Source organism: Tyto alba, unplaced genomic scaffold (assembly GCF_018691265.1).
Source record: "Tyto alba isolate M040663 unplaced genomic scaffold, T.alba_DEE_v4.0 Super-Scaffold_3, whole genome shotgun sequence".
Lineage (NCBI taxonomy): Eukaryota > Metazoa > Chordata > Aves > Strigiformes > Tytonidae > Tyto > Tyto alba.
Window position 1 is genome coordinate 14,658,644 of NW_024881304.1, and position 16,806 is coordinate 14,675,449.

Sequence of the window (16,806 nt, forward strand, 5' to 3'; positions counted from 1 at the left end):
ACTAGCAGAGAAAGTTTGCATCGTGTGTGTTTGCAATGCCAATAAATGCAGAGCAGTTGGTTGCAGGCTTTTTACTTACAACAACAGGGTCTTGGGTGCCCCATTAAGAGACGTCCTAATGAGGGCATGGCACTTTCTAAATTTTTTAAAATGACATGTTCTCTAACACAACCAGCTCATCGTTACTCAAAGAGCACAGCTTGTGGGTGCTGTACAGCCTTGGTGTGCTCACCCTCTAACCAGCATCACCCCAAGTAATGGTCATGGTGAGGACTGCTAAGAGCCACTGCCAAAGTCTGAGAGGTCCCTCAGGTTGGTTCCAGCTGGAAATCTCCAATTACATGTCATCATCAGCAGTAAAGGGAGCAGATAAACATTACTCACTTCTGCTGTGGTTGAGCAGGAAGCAGATAAATTGGTATATCTCCCCCTTTGAAAGGCTTTCAGGTGATACAGATTTGTTCAGGAACCCTCACTCAGGAAACATGCTCAGCTGGGAAGGGAGGGTGCCATGGGCCTTCCTCCTCCTTCAGCAGATAAATAAAGGTAAGAGGAAGAGAGCAACATTATGACTGTTCTTCAGGTAAGGTGTAGAATTAGAAACTCTTGTAAGGTGGCTAGTTGTCAGTTTGGGGTTGCCTGATCTCAAAGTAATTCACTGAGATCCTGCAGATTGAAATGAGCAGTCTTTGCATGGTTTGTAGGCTGACATTTTGTGGTGCTTACTAAATTTTTTGTAAGAAAATGCTTGTGACGTTAAGAGCTTGTTATCCTCATACAAGTTTGTAGGCTTAGCCCACTGCACAGCACTTCTATGCTTGTTCTGCTGTTTTAAGTAAATCTTAAGATGTTTCTTTAAGTCATTAATACAAATAATAGTCTCATTTTAAAGGTGGGCTGAAGGTTGGAACAGGTGATGGGTCAGTATTAAGGCAAAAAATGTTGCTTATAACCCCATGGAATTAGAATAATTGAGCTGATATTCTGCATTAAAGGTGTCACTTCAGTAATTTCAAAGATGTGGTGCCATGACCTATGTACTGTGGGGAGGAGATGAGAAGGTGGGAGACTTACCTGAGTCTCCAAGGGGTGGTAGAATTGGGCTGCCCAGTTCTGGAAAACCAGAATGTGAGAGGAAGGCTTCACTAAACAGGAGAAGCTCCTCAGCTGGTGAGGTGGCTTTGTTATCTCACACAGGCACCAGTGCTTTGAAATCACCTAAAAACTGTATTGTTACGAGAGTAAAGTCAAGCTTCTGGGACTGGAGAATTAGTCCCCTAATTGATTTCAGAAGTATGGAAAAAAACAACTCTTAATAGAAGCTGGGAGATACCCCTTCCATTTAAGGATCCAGTGTTCCCTGGACTCTCACTGAGATGATTTTTTTTTCCCCTGGGAGCACAGACAATTTTCATACGGTCAACACAAATTGTCCTAGCCAGAGGAGCAGAGACTTTCCAAGGATCATGACTCATAAATGCAGTGTTCATCCCTGAGTTTCTGAGAGAGTAAAGTTTATGTTTTTTGCTATGTCTTTTTATTGGCTCATTCTGAGTTGTCTTCATGCATCTGATCAGTGAAATGGCTCTGCCTTGATCTGTAAGGGCTCATCCTAATGCCTGTTAAGGCCAATGGAAATGTTTGGCTTCAGGATATGCTATATCAGGTGTTTTATCTGCTTCCTATGCCAAATCATGAAAACCTTAATTAGGAAAAACCTTTATTAAAATAATCACAACCAAGGAAAACACTGGTAATGAACCTGAATACAGACCTCATCACTGTGTGCTTCATTATACCTTTGTTCCTACCAATGGTACATATGAAGATGCTGGAATTTCAGTTTTTGAAGCTATCAGAGTGAGTTATTAAACATAGCCACTGTAATATGTGGTCTACTTTTCTGAACCATGACTTTAGGATACAGTGGATGTTCAAGTTTAGCTCACCCATCTTTATTTTTCTGTGTCGGCATGGCAGTGCTTCCTGTGCTTTTAGGTACCTCGGGGTTTTGCACTGCCTTTCACCACCATGGTATCAGAGTATCTCAAAATCAGTAACAATGGCAAAGCAGAAAACTTCATGGTGTTTGTAGGCATTTCTCCTCAGTTGCGAGGGGAAGCCATAGGTCTTATCTAAATTGGCAGTGGATCCCACTGGATGGCGGATTTTGTGCCACACAGGGGTCACTTAAAGAAATAACATTCTACGTTTTTTTTGGTAAATCTGGATCTGAATGAAAAATGCTAGCTTACCTTGTAAATGTCAAGTTGTGCTTGTAATAGTGGCAAACAGAACTTTGCTTTCTCACAAAATGAGGAAAATACAGTCTGGAAATAATTTTGAGATGACAGGGTGCCATGGGCCTATTCCCAGGCTCTTGAATTAAGCATAGCCGAGCTTTCCACAGGACAGAAGCAAAGCTCCTCATGGCGTGGGGACAAGCATGCTTACAGGTGATGGTTATTGAGTCTCTGACGCTGTCACGAGCAAGATCTGGAGTCCCTGGGGAAATGTGTGGCTGAGAAGAGCTTAATTTCCTTACGCCACCATGCAGACCACACTATCCTGCAATGTTTTCCATCCTGTATTTCTCTGTCTGGTACGCTGCTAGTTATGTGATTCGGGGACATACATAGTGAATTACTTGCTCTCATCTGCACTGGGGCCCAAGAAGTTTACTCAGAAATCCTTAGTTAGCTTTTCTCCCTGTTCTTTTACAAGAATGTGTAAGCCAAGCTTTAGCCTCTCTTTAAGCTTTACTAAAAAGATAAGAAATGTATGCCTTTTTCTGTGTGTTTATTTCAAACCATGATTCTTCTGGGAAGTGTGATTTGTTTACGTCTTTCCATAACAAATGACAATGGTTAAGGTTGCATCTCTGCCAACCTGTTTCTAAGTGTTTTAAAGTAGTTTACTTAGAGGGATTATTTCATCTGCCACAGTATATGAGGCAGCTCTGAGGTAGCGTCTAGCTTGTACAGAACAAGCCCACCTAACCTTAGCTCAAGTCAGGAGATTTAAGGTCCAGTAGGCAGTAGGATCACAAGAGCACAGAATGATAGTTTGCAAGTGTGCTCTACCTGAAGGAAAAAAAAAAATGCTTGACTTTTCCTTTCCTGGTGGTACTAGGAAGACTGGGAAAGGCTAGCAACATCAACAGCCCATTGGAGACAGTGACTTAAATCCTTGCTGTCCCTCAATGAGTCCTTGCACTAACCATTGAATTCTTGTGTACCTCAAATAATCCCCTACAAAGCAGGGATGTTTATAGATCCTCATCATATATGATTGGGTGCTGAAGCCATGTCTGTAAGTTAATATACGCTCTGTAAATGCAATTGCCAATGTTTTCTGGTTGCCTTGTTGAACTTCAGAAAGAGTCTTAAATTTTTAAGCAGCAAGCTTCCTACAGCTATTGCACCTTATGGTCACTAGTTAGCTACAGCAGGCGGGTCAAACATTGGAGACTGTAGTTTCTTTTCTGCCTGTAGGTTTCCTCCAGCTTCAAGTCTGTTTTCTACTCTTGCAGTACCTTGCCTTCTGTTTAAAGGCATTAGTTATACCAGATAAAGCTAAAGATGCTTGTTATAACAACTAAGTTGTTTCCTTTTTAATCAGAGCACATTCTTATGCCATGTTTGGCATGAAGAATCTGTGTATGTGTCTGGTTTAGGGAATATTAAGCTGACTATTTGTTAGAAGACTACTGATTACAAATAATTTTGCTTTTAGTTGTACAATTTACTGGGAGGTTTGTATCAGCTTTAGTAATCTAATTCTTGCTTAGTTGGAGGTGGTGGAAATATAAAGAATGGGAAATAAGGCTATTGTCATGTGTGCTGAATTGTGGTTTGGTAGTAGCAGTGGTCTTGTAGTGAAGTGGCCATCAAAACCTTTATTGGGGTGGCAATAAATGAAAAATAATCTTCAGAAAATATATCAGTTTTCAAAGAGTAAAGAAAGATGCAGCAATTATTGTGACACAGGTTTGCAGTCTGTTTCCGATTATCCTTTTGGCTAGATAGTTGGGATTTCTAATTGTAAGGTTAAGGAATCCTTTTTATCTATCTCTTGCCTCCTAATCCTATGCTAGACAGTATTGTTTTCTGTGCCTTTTGTGTTCTGGGGAAGGAGACAATCTCTGGCTCATGCGAACATCTTGTTAAAGTCTGCTGAGGATTAGGGGGTGTGACAGCTTTCTTGCTGAGCCTTTTTATTGGGGATTTTTATGCTTGCTTTTCTGGGAGGTCTTTGAAATGTCTTTTATGTAGCAATCATTTCACTCTTTCTTTGTTGTCTCAAATGTTGAGGCTGTATTATTCTCATCTGTTCCTGTTTATATTCCATACTAGCTGGCCATGACAGTTTAGCTTGAAACTATCATCATGCCGCATGCTTCTGAATCACAGGAGTGTTGTGAACTGCTCTAGGACAGTGGCAAATTTGAGTTTTATTGTAGGGCATCTGAAGCTTTAGCATGGTTGCTTAGTATGAAATACTGTTAAAGAGGTTCCAGATGAAAAACAATAATCTGAGTTGGACATTTCAACTGTCCACAGCTAGGCACAGGTGTTTAAAAATGCTCCTGCTATAATGAGATGGGTCCCCCTTAGGGTGGTGTTCAACGTACCAAGCTGCAGCTGGTATGATAGATGTTCAGTCTGGCTTAAAATCTTACAATAATCAGCGGAATACACAAGGCCATGCTGCTGGCAAGTCATCCCATCTTGATAGAAGAGTCTAAGCAAAGACTAATTGCTCTTTGGAAGACTCGTTTTGTCCCTGTTGCCTGCAGTTGGTTACAGAAAATATATAGATAATTATCCGGACCAGAAAACAAACTTCTAGGTGGCTAAAGTTAGATAATACAAAGACTAATGCAAATCAAAAGTTAAAGAATTTAGCTTTTCACAAGAAAGTTGGAAAACTTTGGTAATTTCACATTTCAATTTCAGAAAGCTATGGGGGTTGGTCAATGTGCTTAAGTACCGGTAAAGATGTTGTTTCCTAAAAATTTTATTAAATCATTGCTTCCATGTAATGAGCAATCTTAAACATATGGATTTCTCATATAATTTTTTTTTGAGATGGTAAGCATGTAATTGATGATTTCCCACAGTACTTATTTCTGACACTATGTAAGCTCAGGTACCAACTGTGGAGATCCCAGATTCAATGTTAAGCAAGGAGCCAGGCTTATGTAGCCTTGCTGGTAATGACGGAGTTGGAGGTAGGTTCCTGAGACATTAGTTTGGAAAAACTGGTTACATGACCTTCCCCTTTGAGAACATCGAGGTAAAATTTGTGTTTCTGTGAAGTCATTATGATGACTGAATAACTACTGTGCACAAGATGCTGCTTCATTTTTTAAATCTATGTAAGCTCTTATTTATTTCAGTAAACAGTGTATCATATCTTTACAGAGTAAGAAGCTACCTGCTTAGATGTTTAACTTTTGCTCCAGTAAATACCTTCCTAAAAACTGTTTTTCCTCTCCCTATCAAAAAATTGGCCCCCTGTAACATCATTTCCACCTGCCTTTGCTTGCAGCCTGCCTAGTATAATTTTTAGTGTCTAAAGCCATATATAATATCGTTCCATTTCACTCTTAACCACAAAACCCACTCTTCCAGATATGACCTCCGTTTATTTTATATCACACATCTTTTTCTTGAAGTATTTTATACATAGTATAATATGCAATGATACGGCACTGATGTTTATCAAAATTGTTTCACACTGTACTTACTTCTATTCCTGTCTTTTGGATCAAGTACAATACTGCTGCTGATTAATACCACCTTTTAAAATAGGTTTAATGTGTTTATTTTCTTACCACATTCACTCCATCCACTAACTTATTATATGGATTATATTTAAAGGGAATCTTGTGGGACTACCAAGGGGCGTTTATTTTATATTGAAATAACAATTAAGATAACACATAAACTAATATAGTAATCAAATAAACGTGACAAATAACAAACTTTTTTAAAGCTGCAGAGGCATGCTAACAAATCTATTTGATCAATATATGGGATGTGGAAAAAGAAGAGACAAGATTGACTGATGAATAAAATGGAACTGACACAAATAGGCTGACAGCCAGTCGCAAGTCTCTTTAGGGCAAATGCAATTAACTTAGAATAATAGACTCAAATTTGATGGTTAGAAATGCATTTTTATTAACAATCACAGCCTGAATCATTATGCACTCTTATGAATAAAATTGTAGTTATATTGAAAGTCTGTGTATACATGTATGCATGTACATACAAAAAAGCCTTGTTGGAGAGCTTTATTTCTGTGACAGAATAGCTGTATGAGATTTAAAATATAAAGCACACACAAGTATAAATCTAAATATTCAAACCAGTGATATAAAAATCACATATGTGGTATGCTAGTATTAATGATAAAGGCAGTAAGCATCAGTCCCAGGACTGCTTGTTCTTTTGGGATGTGAAATTGCAATCAGGGATTTACAGATTTCATTCTGAGGCAGAGAAGTCATTACTAGAAACATAAGCTCATTCTCTTTACTTTAATAGCTATTTTAAATCATTCATTTAGAAAATACATTAACTATTTATTGTATAGGCAGTACATTTCTATTGGCATTCCATTTCCATGCTCTTTTATAATCCTTTTTAACAAATTATTTTATTAAAAGAAGATTAGAATTAGCAAAAGGATCCTACCAATTTTTGAAAATGCGACTCTTGAAGAAGGATATTTCCCATTATTAGCAGGTATGCCATATTAAAACTTTAAAGGGAGGGAAGATATTCAATTGCTAATGTGTCCTTTTTCTTCTGACCTTCATTGCAGAGGCCAATTGCTATTTGTAAATTACTTTCAAAATTATTAATCTCTAATTTCTGAATAAACATACATAATCTTCTCTTTTTTTCCCCAAAAAAATCTTGGGATTTAGATATAAAAAGACCTGTCCATAGGATAAGTTATGGTGCAGATGTCTCTCACTTGTGGGAAAAGATAAAATACACCACTTAATGCAGAGAAACTCTACATGGTGTTAGCAAAGTATAACATGAATATGAAACAATGATACCTGCAATGCTTGGTGCTTAAATATCTTGAGGAAAACTGTGCTGGAAATGGTTTCAATCTATTGTTCTCCAGTGTCCTTGGTGGACCACTGGCTGGCCAGAGACAGGATAGCAGCAAAACGTGATGCTCTAGTTGCCTATAGCATGAAGAAGCTGGTGTAAAACATCATTGTGGTTCTCAGTTTCTAGGGTTGCTGAGCTGGCTCCAAGAAGCAGCTACACTCAGTTTTCTGCACTTCAAAGGTGGTTTTAATCCTCCCCATTTCTCAGAATTGAGAAGTGCACAGATGTACTGGGAAGGCAGACCGTCTCATGTCTGGTATAGGGGAAAATGCCCATGGAAACTATTGAGAACAGGGACAACGTGTGGCTGGGGAACAGATTTTTCTGGTAAACACCTGGTGTCTGGGGAATTTGTAGGCTGCCATTTTGGTTTTCTGCCTCTAGCCTTAAAGTCATTGCCATGAGGGAAAACTTCTCAGGAACTCCAACAGTTGCTGAAGGCTTTCCAACCATTTTTTTCTCTTCTCATAATCTATTTTAGATACTCACAGCAGCCCACCACAACACTTCCTGAGCTGGCTTCTTGAATAGTTGGTATTGCCTATTCTTAGAGATAAGATGGATGGATCACATGTTCTAGCGCTACCAAACCCAATGTGTGCCCAAAAAGGGAATGATACTGTTGGGTCTGGCATAGTTGTTTTACTTTGACACAGAAATTGTTGCAAAATGCTCAGAGATTTGGACTGTTAAAGATTTCTCACAGAACTTCATTTGGTGTAGAGGGAGTTTGAGTAGTTAAAATTACGTTATCTATTCAATTTCTCCTTACCATCTCTGTAGATATGTCACTGGAGACCAATGGAAAAAATTACTACTTGAATGTGATGCCAGAAAAAGAACATATGCTCTCTTATGACCACAGTTACTTAATACCTTAAATGAGAAACAGATCTTAAAACAACTTATATGAAAGTTTTAGTAGGTAAACAAAGGAAGAAAGACCAGAAGATCTGCAGATTTAAATGGGGACAATTTCTTCGCAGTCAATACACAACTAGTATAAGGGAACAGGGATGTGGGCTCAGTTCTTCCATCTTGTTGGTTTTAGGCTAGTGAAATATTGGTGAACTCCACACAATGTTTCCTGTTGTGTGGTGATGTAAGAGAAAGGAATATCAGGCCCTGCATGATGATAGACTAATTCTCCACTGATGTAATCATCCAACCAGAACAAGAATGACTCACTCTATCCATAAATATCTTGGGGTGAGCTTCTGATCACGTTTAAATTTGTTCACACCAACCTCATCTCATTTGCTTGAATGAGATTACTCCTGAGTTAAAATGATACATGTAAGAAAAAATCCAGGCCCTTAAAAATCAAATTATAATTACTTTCTCTGAATAGCTACTCTATTAAAAAAAGTCAGGTCTTCCAAAAAAATATATTAGAAAATAAAAGATGATGATTTTAAGTGCGTTAGTTTTTTTTCTTAGCCCAGCAGTGGTAGACTTCGATGTATCATACTTACAATATGCTTCTATTGGTACTCAGGTTCCATATTTTTATATTCCCTTTTCAGAAGTTACTTCATTAAAATAAGATTGGAATTAACAAAATGTGACTACCAGCTTTTGAAAATACTTATCCTGAAAAGGATATTTCTCTCCAGCACCTGCCCTTTATGTTCTATTCCATCTTAAACCTGTTCAAGTTCAGAACTCTGATTTCACCATTTCATGCTCCCAAAATATTAAAAGACTCCATTCCCCATTGGTTTACACTTTCCTCAGTTTTTATCTTCTACAAATATGGCTTGGCCAACATGTTCTTGACGAAACAAAAATACTTTTCTTTACTTTCTGTTCACCTCATCCTCGAGCAGGTGCCAGGCAATCTGCAGTAGCTGTTCTGCTACCTGAGAAGCATTCATATATAGAAACTCCAGGCCAGCCTCCGTTGTCACGGCATGGAAAGCCAAAAATAGATGACATGAGAACATATTTCTTCCCATGAAAATTTCTGCAGCTACGTGAAGTCTTCAGATAAGCAAATTTTAGTTAGAAAAGAATAGAGTTGGCATGAAGAATCAAGACTATATATTTATAATATAAATATAGTCTCTATAATTATATATATATGTTTGATTAGATAGGGATAGACACACATATTTGAATATTACTCCTTCCCCCAGTGATGAAATGTTGTGCCAACAACTGGTCCTCCATGTGAGGTGTATGCTGTTTCCACCTGTTAGCATGGTTGGAAAGTCACAAAAAAAGCAGATTGTTTACAAAAAGCTGTGTTTGTAACTTAATTGCATAGCACTGGTTTGCTGTGTGATTCAAGAGTATCCTGAAGGCTGAGTTGCACTAGACGTCATGTTATGTTAGTGCCATTGGCATAGGGGAAGGCGGCATATTTTAAAGCCAAGGAATGGTGCCAAAAAGAATTACAGATGATGCATCTGGAAAGGACCTCCTAGTTCAGCTAGTCCCAGCCTGCATGACATAAAAATCTCTGTAGGCTAATCCCTTAGGTGTTTTCCCTCTCATTTCTTCTTAGACACAATCAAACGACAGTGCCTGAAATGCTTCCTGAGGCAGAGCATTGCCCAGTCATCCTTGCTTGGAAGATATTTCCCTACTACCCGAGCTACATTTTTTTTTTCTTTTCCCAAATAAGCATAAGGGCAAGTGTCCTGCTGTGAAAGGGGAAAGACATGTAATGGGGTAAGTAATTCCAAGTAGATTAAAGTAATAAGCACTGCAGGTTCATCAAAACTTGATTTTTCTGGAATAATTTGTTTCTTCCCTTGTCTTGGTGGTGCTGTTTATACTTTTCTTCACAGTAACAGCTCACAATTTGTTCTCTTATGTGGGGTTTTTTAAACCAAATTGCTCTTAAAGACACTGAGGCAATGGCCATTTCAGTTAGGACTTAAATTTGCTAAGGTTTGATAGATATTTATAATGGGCAGTGTTGATGATAGAACAAGGGATTGATTCTGTTTTAGCTTTATGACAGTGCTAATAAAGTTCTCTGGCTCCCAGATAACATCTAACAGGTCCTATACTGCAGTGCAAAATTATGGTTAAGACTCAGCTGGTGGTTATTGTCCAGTAAATGTTCAAAATAGTAGAAAGTTAACTGCAGTGACTGGTGATTTCTGCCATCGCCAGAAATCTGTCAGACTAAAAGCTCAGTGCAGATACAGTTGAAATGTTCCTGTCCCTGAAAACTTGAGGCCTATGTAGGTAGCTGAATCATGATAATTTTACATATAATAAATTGTGGTGTGGACGTGGATTTTTCCTTTTTTTTTTTTTTTCTGAAGAACACAAAGACAGCCTAGGACTAGACAGGTACCAAATTTTGGTTTTTTTTAGAGTGTTAAACAGGTAGTAAAAATCCTATTTTTCTCCAGTATTTTAAATAGTCTTAGTGATAACCTTTATTCTCTGCATTTCTTAAAAATCCTTGCTTAAAAATCCTTTTATTCTGTAATAAGGGAGAGGACTACATTGATTCACTTTATAGGTGGCTTTCCAGCTGTGTGTAGTGTATCTTTTTAATTCCTTTAGGTTCAGTTTGAATTCTTTGTAGAAGAACACTTATGTAATTTCAGTGAAACTTCTAATGTTCTCCCAAGAGAAGGTGAATTTGTGAGGGTTGCCATTATGCTTCTCTTCAAACTGTGTCTCCTGACATAATAAGAAAGGAAAACCACAAAATTGCGCTAAAATCGCAAAAACACCTATATAAAATGTTGCTTTCTTGTGAAACTAAGCAGAAGAACTGTAACTACCTTGGAATTCAGAATAGTCTATAGAGTTTTGTGATTTTTTGGAACAGGCTAGTCCAGTACAATTATCCTGTCTGATTGGAGCTCATAGAACCGTCCTTGGTAATTTTGACTTCAGAATGGTTTATTCTTTGCTGCATTAGTGAATGCAGTCAAACCCCAGCACATATCACCAGAGGCCCTCGTCTTTAAAGCTAGGTGCTGCTCCCTGAAAGCCAAAGGGAGTTTTGCCATTGACTTTGAAAGTAGAAACAAGCCCTTTATTTGCAACTTAAAGCAAGTAGGTTAGAATTATGAAGAATGATTATTTAAAATAGCAATGATGTAATATCAGTGTCAATTCCATTATTTTAACAGATGTAAATTTGCTCTGCTCTTGAACTCTGGTGAATTTTAATGGCAATATTAAAGAGATACTATTAAGACTACTTAAAAGAACTATTTGTAAAAAGTGTCTCCAGTTACCGGGGGGGGAGGGGAGGAAAGTTTAAATTGCTTTTTTATTCAGTCTGTACAATTATTTATTTGAATGGTTTTGTATATTACAAATTAATATGTATTAGAAGCTAAAAAGATCACACAATGATTCCAATAGTCATTGGATATGGGAGAGTTTGTAGTATTTAGACAAAGCAAATAGGCTTCTTATCCAGCCATATTTTAGGTAGTCTTCACCGAAGGGCAAATATTTTTATGATGTACATTACGGACAATGTAGGTGAAGAAAATAGTTGAAAATCAGCTGTCTAAATAACTTTAGGATAAATTGACATACATTCCAAGACAAGTTCCATGTCAGTAACTCCAGTGTTTTACCTGGCTGATGACAACTACTGTCACTTCCCTGGCAGTCAGAGGGAATCAAGGATTCAGAGGTACTTACAGGATCCAATTCTAATTTTACACGCAACCTGCATTCCAGTGGGACACCTATGAGACAAGGAGGTCAGTGTGGCCAGTCCTGGAAAGAGACCTCTTAAGACTTACGTACAAGGCTATCAACATCTGCTGTCTCAAAAGCGTATTTTCTGGAGGAAAAGTTTAGTTGTTTTAAAAACAATCCTAGGATCACAGTCCAGAGCTCATAAAATTAAATGGAAGATTTTGAACAGACTGGCATCATATGAACTAGATTATCACAGCCCAAAAAAGAAGTTTCTGCCACTTGGTTATTTTGGAAGCAACTTCGAAGAGTAATAAAACAAATACTAGAAAATGAGACTGAGAATCAGGGAAAGTCAGATTCTAATAATTCAGCACTGGCATTTTTATCAAGGGCTCAACCTTTCTGTCATTAAAATCAGTGGCAGTCCTTTGTGATCTTTACTTCATCTACAGCTACTAATTTTGGATGCTACAATTATTTATTTCTTGGAAACAGGCAAAGTTCATCTTCATGAAGAAGTTCTGGGCACTGGCAACTGCAGTCAAGGGTCTCAGTTACCCAGAACACTAGATATTTAGAGTATCTAAGTAATACGTATATCTAATGTATACCTAATTTAGCACTGGGTAATAAATTTTACTTTGTTACTGTCTCAATATGTAGGATGCTTCAGTTCCTCAAGATAAGTGGTGACAGAGGGGAAGATGAAACAAGCCTGCAAGGTTGGGATCTGAATTGTTCTGAAGTTTAAAAAGGTTATGGGTTGATCTTTCACTTGGCTTGCTGTACGGAATGTTCGCGTCCTAATGTCCAAATCTAGGAAAGAATTAATTTCACAGTTCTAAGTAATTGCTTCACCTCCACTCCTATTAATCACCTTCATGGAGCAAATAGGCTGTTTTAGTGCTTAACGGCTGAAAAGGATTTGAGAGTCAAATGAAAAGTAAAAATTTCTCATAATCTTTTTTACCTGATTAGGAATAATAAATATAAAGTGCCTGAGTGGAGCTGGACTTTGTGAGTCATTTGACCTAGCAGTTGTTTCTTCTAAGTATTCAGGAGTACAGTCTGAGTATGCATTCTTGGAAGTATTCAGTTTTGATCCAAGAAGAAATGTCTCTTTCCATTAGTTTTTATTTCCTCCTCTTGATGCAGACAAACCAGAATATTACAAAGGACAAATCCATGAAACTTTCTCCAACTTTCCCTCAGGGTGTAAAGCAGGCTTTTTCATCTTAAAATGACAGTCTTTCAGTTGCGCAAAAAAATGCCTTTCATTTCTGTAAAAGCCACCACATTGAAAAATGTAGGCTGACCTATTGTGGCAGGAGAGAAGGTGAGGGTGTATTTGACTATAACATGCTTCTATAAACTCACATACAGATAGATTTAGACATCAGTGTGTATAAATACAATCTCTGTGGGCAGAGAGAGCTTTTTTTCTGTCAATGGAAGCACACCATGACTAACATCTTTTTGCTGTTATCTGTGGATATAGCAATGTTTTCTATATGATGCAACAGACCACAGTGCTCAAAGCAATCTCCTTGGCCACCGGATCACCCTAGTTTTGACGTGACTGACCCAGAGCTCAGTGCAGCCTGTTTGTAGCACAGTTGACCAAAGTAACTATATCTCAGCATAAAGTTTTAAAGCAGAGCCAAATGCAGCTTAACAGGCAACCTTGGTAGATAGCTCTTGCCAGAATTCAAACCCTGTTCTACCAGCTTGCTTGTAACTTACTGGTACAGTCTACACAGTGCTCTTGAGATTAATAAATATATAATCCCATATCCCACAGTCCATTACCACATAGTGTTTGAAACATTTCCCATTAACAAAACACAGTACATGCAGGTAAAAATATCAATGCAACTCGTTAGAGGGGGGGGGGAATGGAAAATATGTATTATATTAAAACCAAGTTTTGGGCTCTTGTGTTAAGTTTGCAGGGAAAACTATTTCTGCAGGTGGTCTCTTGAGTGGAGGGAAGGATCCAGTTTCTTGGCTATACTAGCAATTAGAAACAGGGCAACACTCTATACCCATGGTGTGGCCTCTAATCTAGGCCAAGGCAGTCTTCATCTTTCTATCAGAAGCAGATTCAGCAACATGCCTAAGCACAAGCCTAACTTCAAGCATATGAGTAATTCTAGTGACTTTGCTATTGAAATCCCAGTCAAAAGAATTTTATCCAATGTTTGCTTTTTGTCAGTGTTGCATAGGTTGTTTCAGGTTGCACAGCAATTTGTGGAGTCCTGTGCTCTGATTTTCTTCAGCAATAATAGAGAACTTGTGTGTGATAGAGATGAAGGTGGGGCTAAAGTATTGGGGGATTGAACCCTTGGGAAAAATAATACAGGAAAATGGTATGTGATGAATACTTGTATTGCAGACTCATGACATGAAAAGTAAACAGGCCAAACCACTCAAACCTTTGTGCAATAAAATCTTTTCTTACCATTTTATAAGAATGCTTGAGACTGAAATCAGTACTGCCAAATACTGTTGGTGGAAATGGAAGAGTAACACTGGCATTATTAATTCAAATGAGCAGCTTATGTTCTCTAGGTCTTGATTGTTGACCCTCTGTTGAACTAGCTTATGTCTGGGCACAGAAAAGCAGATGCTCAGTTTGCATACTGCATCTGGAAGGGAGCTTGGTAGTTGCTAGATACTGCCTGAAAGAGAAGGTTCAGATAGACCAAAGTCCTTTTTGAGTAGATAAACAATTCTTACCTACTCTTTCACTCCTTGAGTTGAAATAATCAAAACCATAATTCAGTGGGAGCATTTTAGGGAACCAGCTCTATTATACAGAATTCTGTTCTATTCTATATAGAATCCTATTCTATATAGAATTATATACACTGTTTCTTGGATAAATGCAAGCATGTAGAGGATCTTAACAGGTTTCCTACCATGCTTTAAGGTACCTTAGGCAAAACCCGGTTGTATCAGTTTATACCTGGGATCTTTCTATCTCACTGTTAATGTAGTGTTTCTGGAAAGTTCTTTAATCTATGGAAAAAAATAGCCTTAGAAATTAGAAGCTTAGAATGGGAGGTCTGTTGGTTTTCTGCTCACATAAATTGCCTGCAAGATGCACGTGGCCCTTAAACAGCCATGCTGGGGGAATAATTCCCCTGGCAGTGCAGCACTGCGTGTTTCTGTTAGCCCATGTGCTCCATGCAGCTGCACAGTGTATCACATAATGCTGTCAACTGCAAGCACACCAGCTTGCCATTCCAGTGGGGCCCCAAAAACTGTAAATAGCAGTAGGCAAGGAAACTCCCCAAGACACAGCACTTGCTGTGGAATCATGAATGCTTGAGCTAACTGCCCAAGGCTTGTACTCAATGCATGAGACTTGACAGGCAGCCATGCCTGGCTCAAGGCACTTAGTTTGTCCCAGGCTCTTGCCATGGTTGCATACCCTGGTCTAGAGTCCAGAGCCTGGATGTTTGCCAGCATGGCACCGACTTGCTTGAGGGCTGAGGAAGTGCTGTGGCCATCAGACATAAGGCCTGACTCTTTGTAGGATGCTGAGAATTAGGGCTCTCAAATCCTCTTGTTGACATTGCACTGAAAAGTTTTTCTATGGACAGAAGGGGCACACAGTGTGTATGCAGCTAAGAGTTTACTGTTGGTCCAGTTAGAATTTGGACAGTTAAGATATTTTAATTGAGAAAAGCCTTGACTATATAGTCAGAGCTGTTGTACAATCCATGCCCATTCTTCCCAGTACCTGACCTCTTATGTGCTGTTGTGCTCACCCTTCCCACATGTGTGATGTCCCATCCCATGTGATGTCCCGAAGCTCCTGCTGTGTTTCCACCTTGTCCATCTTACCCCATTTCCAGATAGCCCAGGTAATGTCTACCCACAGGGATCTGGAACAGATGAGGGCCCTTCTATAGAGCCAGCAAGGCTAGCTAGCTGTGGGACGTGTGACCCCTGAGTAATGCATCTGAGGTTCATCAGTTTAGAGCATGAAGAAGCAATGTTAGACACCATGATGTGACAGTACAAGTGTAGGAACAAAGGTGTTTTCTCCTGTCTCTTTGCCTCCATCCTTTCCCAAACTCAACCACTTCAGGAAGTTACATGTAAATCACTGAAACCTTGCCAGTAATAGTTGTCTCAGGCAGCCAGTGGTAAGCCCAAATCTTCATCCTGAACTGTTTCTGGTGACTGCATGCTGTGCAGTGCCATTCATAGAATACCATGTTGAAAGGGACATCAATGAACATCTGATCCAACCTTTCTTGGCAAAAGCTTGGTCTAGACAAGATGCCCCAGCACTCTGTCCAGCTGAATCTTGTGTCCATTGTTGGGGGAGCCACCACTTCCCTGGGGTGATTATTCTAGTGGCTGATGGTTCTCATTGTGAAAAATTTTCTTCTTGTGTAAAATCAGAATCTTCCCAGGAGTAACTTGTACTCATTACCCCTTGTCTTTTCTATGTGACTCCTTGTAAAAAGAGAGTCCCCACCTTCTCTGTAGCTATCTTTTAAATACTGGAATATGGTGATAAGGTCTACCCAAAGCATTATCGTCTCAAGGCTGAACAAACCCAATCCTATCAGCCTTTCCTCATATGGCAGGCTTCCCAGTCTGTTGATCACTTTTGTGGCCCTCCTCTGGACCCTTCCCAGCCTGTCCACACCTTTTCTGTATAGTAGGGACCAAAACTGAACACATTATTTCAGGTGTGGTCTGATAAGCACTTTATCTCTCCTAGTGATGTCCTTGTTGATGCAGCCTAGCACCTTGTTGACTTCCTTTGCTGCTGCAGCACAGGGCTCACTCCTTTTGAGCTTACACTTGTCCTTGTTGAACTTCACAAGGTTCTTTTTAGCCCACTCTTCCAGCTATTCAAGAAGTTCAAAGACTAGAAATTGCAAATGGTAGTGACTTGGTCTGTGCCTCTTCGAAGAGGACTTGCCCTAGTATTACTGAGCAGCAGCAAGGAATACTGGGAAGAAGAAATACTATATATCCAATGTGTCTGCCCTTTATACAATAGAGA

At 39.0% G+C, this 16,806-nt stretch overlaps 1 protein-coding gene across 2 annotated transcripts in view; it reads right to left on the reverse strand.

Annotated features, from left to right (window-relative positions):
• The window catches only part of MDFIC2 (MyoD family inhibitor domain containing 2), a 46,356-nt gene that overhangs the window by 17,878 nt on the left and 11,672 nt on the right, over positions 1-16,806 (reverse strand). The window contains exon 2 of one of the 2 annotated variants that reach the window (XM_032985650.1): positions 1,075-1,113. The exons of the other annotated variant lie outside the window; for it this stretch is intronic. Coding sequence (XP_032841541.1) covers positions 1,075-1,113 — 39 coding nt within the window. The remainder of the gene's footprint in view (positions 1-1,074; positions 1,114-16,806) is intronic. 2 annotated transcript variants of the gene reach the window in all.